At 47.6% G+C, this 5,297-nt stretch overlaps 1 protein-coding gene across 3 annotated transcripts; it reads left to right on the forward strand.

Moving 5' to 3' along the window:
* The first annotated feature begins 499 nt into the window (after window positions 1-499).
* LOC144130259 (uncharacterized) lies at window positions 500-3,786 on the forward strand. Of its 3 annotated transcripts, XR_013314041.1 has the most exons (5): window positions 500-727; window positions 1,146-1,206; window positions 1,296-1,459; window positions 3,230-3,477; window positions 3,567-3,786. XR_013314041.1 is itself a non-coding variant. In XM_077664224.1 (4 exons), the coding sequence occupies exons 1-4, from the start codon at window positions 660-662 to the stop codon at window positions 3,420-3,422; spliced, it is 486 nt and encodes a 161-aa protein (XP_077520350.1). In that variant the 5' UTR covers window positions 501-659; the 3' UTR covers window positions 3,423-3,786. The 3 variants fall into 3 exon arrangements, 2 of the variants coding, with proteins under 2 accessions (XP_077520350.1, XP_077520357.1); XM_077664224.1 differs by having other exon boundaries at window positions 501-727; window positions 3,230-3,786; XM_077664231.1 differs by having other exon boundaries at window positions 504-846; window positions 3,230-3,786.
* The last annotated feature ends 1,511 nt before the right edge of the window (window positions 3,787-5,297 follow it).

Below are 5,297 nucleotides of genomic sequence, written 5' to 3' on the forward strand. Positions count from 1 at the left end.
GAACCGAAAACACAAACCTGTTGGTACAGACAGATAGGACCTCAAAATCATCAGGACTGTCAGAGTCCAGCTTGTCGCATTCAATGTCATTAGACACCAATAAGGCTACTTCACTACCACGGAGACCAGAACGGTTCAAGTAGCAAGTTTTATAGTTGGTCATTCTGAAAATGTCAGAATCATTTGTGCTCCATGTTTCACTGACCACGATCAGAGAGAAAGGAAACGAAAATTCACCAAAGAATTCCACTAAATACATTGCCTTGTATTTACAGAGCGTCCATTCAAGTGAACAGCTTTAAGCGATGTCGGCGGAACACACGAATCAGTGCGGTTCAGGTCGCTGGGCAGATAATAACATATGTGCTGCATTTTGGTAATGTTTCAAGAAGAAAACACAAAAGATAAGATCAAAAATGCTATAACTGATCCAAGTCACTCTTTGCCCTCACATGAATGGCACTCATTCCCTCACATTTGCTGTCGAAAACATTTCCGTTGACATAACTTTATCTTTGGCGCAGTCATTCGTTCCTTGAAGCACTTGTCTCTTGCGTCGTGTCAAGTTTTCTTGCAAGAAAATCTGTGGATCGCTTTCCTCGCGGTTGTTCTTATTCTTAATCCAGTTTTCTCTTATCGCTTGCCTCGTGAAACGCACAATGATGCCTGGCACCTTATCACGTTTGCATGGGAGTCGAAGAACGTGTGCAAATTCCTGTTCCATCAAGTGAGGCACTCAAAGTTTATCAGCCACGTTATTTAATATGGCTGTCAGGTCCTCGTCCCGTGCTTCTTTTATTCCATCCACATCTAAGTTCATCTGCCTGCTCCTGAATCCGAGGTCATGTACGTCATTTTCTAGCTGGGCTTAGGCTAACTGTTTCAGGCCATCTTTTTCTTCAAACTCAGTCATCCTCTTTTAAGGTCTTTAATGTCAGACTCTTGATTGCAGAGCTTTTGCTCAAATTCACCGAACTTCGTAGATATGAAGTTAGGACTCTCTCTCATGCTCTAAATTTTTCCTGCCAGGGCCATCAGCCGTTCTAGTTTTTGATTAATTGATATGAGCGCGTGTTTATTATCTGTACTATTCAGGTTAATGATATACTATTCTATTACTATCTTAACGACACTACCATGCACAGAATTGATGCCAAGGAACTGATGCGAAAACGTACTACTGCCGGCCTTTTCCTCTCTGCCAAGGTACACATTAAGAACACTGAATACTCTGGGCAGTTCTTCACTTTACATGTGCTCATTCGCTCCTCCTACTGCTTTGTTCTTTTTCGGAGGACGTCGATATCGTACCCTTGAACAGCCTGTTCTTCCCCTGTGAGAAGTGCGGTGACCTCTTCTCTACTCAGTACAACTTGGAAATGCATACCCGGCGGAAACACTGGCATAGCACGCACGGAATCCGCCGCTGCACGTACTGCACCTACACGAGCAGTCGCAAGTAGGTCTTACATCGATTTATGGCGGCGTTCCTTGCTTGACGTTGTTGTGGCTAGTTAAATGGAGCGATGTCCTTTCTGATGACGAGTCACCTTTTCAAGCCGTAATTACTTTAAAGAAGGACAAATCATGAAGTCGCCGTACAAATACACAATGATTGCTACAATTCCACGATTTCCGGACAGAGCACAACGCAGTCATCAGCATCACTAGTAGCAGTAGCGCACTCGAAAGTGTCCCGGCGGGCTTGTTGTGCGCGCTTTGTGTTCATTTTCCATCAAGAAACACTACCCGCATTTTTCGAGCAAGCTAAAAATTGCAGTCCAAACGAGCCGGGCGGTCGCACTGAATGCATTCGTTGTATCCAAAGTTCGTAGTCAGCGAGCTCCTTATATTACGCCCAAATTATAGTTAGAAAAAAAATTGATATGTTTTAAAAAAGTGACTTTGGGAGTTATATGCGTCTGATACATGAAAGTGCATTCTCAGCTGTCCACGGTGGTCATGTGCTCCCCGCCGAGAACCTTGCCGCCATCAATCTGCTTTAGGGATGCGACATAACTAATTAAGGTTGAAGCGTTCAAGGCAGGTGCAATAGGTACGCCTCCTCCTCGTGGTCTTCATAATGTTCGCGGCAGTCTGGTAGTGCTCGTACTTTGCCTGCAATGCTTCATCAGTTCGTGGCTCAGTGATGTCAGCGTTAACGAAGTCACCCGTGCCGGCCAGCTCGGCAATAACGACAGGTTGCTACAAACACCTCGTTCGTCACCGTCGTCTGTTAGGCCTGGGTCCATGCGGCGGTGATGCTAGCGCAAGTACGGCCGCAGTCGTTCGTTATGTCTGAGACGCGGTGCCATTCCTCTTATACACATTTTTACGGTAGTGCCCCCTTCATTCGTAATAAGCGAGTATTCGTTGTAACCGCGGCCGTTATTTGCTGCCTCCGCTGTATAGAAATTTGTAGTTTAAGCCGCTCTTGCGGTGTAAGAATGAACTGAATCCCCCGTGTGCGAAACGGCCCTGCTGGTGCTTTTGATAGCGGCCTCTCTCGAGGAGTGGCGCAAGTGTACGAGCCGCCCACGCAATCTGGTCGCCTCGTGGCCAGCCCATCATAAGCGCCGACCTTTATTAGGCGCTAAAGAATTGAGTGCGACAGTGCGCCTGTGAGTTTCAGTACTTGCAGAGGTGAACTGAGCAGTGGTGCCTCAGACACTCCTCAATAATCCTGATTAGCATTACTGCTGAGTCTATCACATTGCAACTGAAGTACGTGTCTGCCGAGGTTCCCTTAGGGAGGACATAGGAACGAAACACCAACAGGAGACGTTCGCACATGCGGAATAGCTGCGTCAGAAACAGGCAAAGATGCGCCTGACACCAGCGGCTGTGATATAGATGGAAGGTGTGAACGTCACTGGCGAAATCTTAACCTTGCAAGAGATGTGCACATATAACTAGACACCTTTAGCCTACTGTGTACCTTGTAACCGTTACCGAATCACCGGGAGTCCATCCACCGCCGGTGAGCACGCTCTGATTAGTCCTGATGCTGCATGCGCACGCGCAGGTGCTGGGTACATTGTGCCATCTGGCACCGTCAGGGCGACATGCGAATGTGCATTGGCTGCGCGGGTTGCCGGTACTACGGTACGGTACCGGTAACGGTGACACGGTACATGATATGCTATAGGTGAATACTAACGGAGGCATCGGGAGCAGAAATTCGTAGTCGTGTCGTAATTCTCGTTATCCGTACCCTTAATGTACGCAGGTTTAATATCATCAGACACGAGCGTACCCACGTTGGCAGGCGAGAGTCCTTGTGCCCTTTGTGTCAGAAGAGCTTCTCCCAGCCGAAGAACCTCAAGGTTCACATGAATATCCACAGTGGAGAGAAGCCCTACGAGTGCGGCCAGTGTGGCAAGAGGTTGAGGCAACGCGTCCATGCAAGGAGGCTCGAGTAGGTCATACACTCCCGCCGGTACCCACTGCAGGCGCCACACATGCAAGCCGCTAAAGGTAAAGAAGGATTGAAGCGGGGCCGAGGACGGCCACGCTTAAGAGCAGACGGAAGTGCGCCAAAGGTACGACCGAGGAACACAACGCAGGGTACGCCGCTGGAAGGAGGAGTGAAGCGGGGCCCAGGTCGACCACGTAAAGCAGAAGCGCAAGATGCACCAACGTCGAGACCGCAGAAGCCTACGGAACTTGCACTAGCGCAGCAAGGATTGGAACCACGTCGAGGCCGACCTCGTACAGAGGTAGCGCATGATGCGTCAAACATACAGTTATATGCAGCGTTCTTTACTCAATAAATAACCTTTTTGTCCCATACACTTTTCGTCTCCTTACCTCAAATGCAAAGCAAGAAGTCAAACATTAATGCAGAAGACGAAGCCGTAGACAAGACCCCTGAATGTGATTACACCCGATGACAGCCTGTCTTGACAATGAAGGGAAGGTTATAAGTGGAGTCTGCCAGAGACTCCGGAACTTGTTTTTGATTGGTGTGTGTGTGGGTGGGGAGGGGAAAACATCGAGCTTATTTTGCTAGTTATTTAATGCTCGTTTACATAGGTTATTATTGTGTTCATTTTCCAATGTGCAAAGGTTGATGCATTGTCACGATGTGGTGACGACTATCCAGCAGTCAGGATGACAACGGAAAGGCTTCCAAAAGAAACTGTTGAAGCGGCTAACTCGCACCCACTAAGAATTGAATGCCTAGACGGCGGCGATACCCACAAGCTTGCTCGGCGGTCATCAAATTGAATGCTTGCAGTTCTTGGCTGCCGCGGTCAATTTAAAGGAGGCAGGGAACCTTTGAGATAAATAAGCAAAAGCATGTACAAAAATCTGGAAAAATGAGGAAGCATTTGCACCTGGCCACGATTAATAAAGATAAGTCTGGTCGCATCTGGCGTCACAAAGCAAAATGTTAAAGCCGCAAGCCGGCAGCTTTGAGTGCCGATGAAAAAACAATGCAAAGATTCACGGCAATATAAAATGAAGTGGAATGGGACGCTTTATAGACGGGTAGCATTATGTACGAGGAGTGATCAGTTGCTTTAAATGTTTGTGCGTAATTTGTTTAAATTCTGCTAATCATGATCATGTACACGGGACAGACAGTCAACTTCTGTTGGGACATCACTAATTTAGGTTAGTCATATACAAAATGTTTACAACTGGCTACGAAACCAAATACCTGAGCCACACTGTGCTTTGGATGAAAAGAGTTCAAGAACTGAAGTGTTTCAATTGTCAGAATTCAGATCCAAGTGCAATAAACTGGAAAATGGGGGAGGGGGAGGGCGTTTCCCCTTCCAGAAAAATGGTGGGGGGGGGGGGAGACTGGCTTCCTTTCCACCCCTGTTCAGAGCTCCCTAGAGCCTGCGTAACTTTGTCACGCCGCCAAATAATTCGGCCGTTGGAGTATGCGCCTGGCCCGTTCGTGCGCTTTTATGCTCGATAGCTACAGCCCATTGATGGGGTAGCTGGCGTCATCTACCGAAGCATCTTGACACGATACCCGCCTAGCGAATTCATTTTAATAATAAAAAAGTGTTTTTCTTGACTTTCTATGGTTCTAGGTTTACCGGTTGTTTTACAGATATGACTTCCAGAAAGGACCATATTCCACCGCGTAAGAAGAAAGGCCGGGTTTCGACTTCGTAACTTCCGCTCCGCTGGGAAAGAAAGCTGGGCGGATTGTAGCGTTACCTTCGCGGACCTAGCCTTGGAGGCGAAACTAGAGTCGAAAGTGGCCTGCGCTTTGAGAGGATCTGAGCCATTTCCGATAAATTAAGCCTATTCGCCGAAATTAGCGCAGCTTCCAA

This window comes from Amblyomma americanum, chromosome 1 (genome assembly GCF_052857255.1).
Source record: "Amblyomma americanum isolate KBUSLIRL-KWMA chromosome 1, ASM5285725v1, whole genome shotgun sequence".
NCBI lineage: Eukaryota > Metazoa > Arthropoda > Arachnida > Ixodida > Ixodidae > Amblyomma > Amblyomma americanum.

Bases quoted from the DNA above. Each gene is read 5' to 3' on its own strand.
- LOC144130259 (XM_077664224.1), top strand. From the start codon at position 660: ATGATGCCTGGCACCTTATCACGTTTGCATGGGAGTCGAAGAACGTGT. The intron at 728-1,145 runs GTGAGGCACTCA...TACCATGCACAG, and splicing joins GCAAATTCCTGTTCCATCAA to AATTGATGCCAAGGAACTGA. The intron at 1,460-3,229 runs GTAGGTCTTACA...TAATGTACGCAG, and splicing joins ACCTACACGAGCAGTCGCAA to GTTTAATATCATCAGACACG.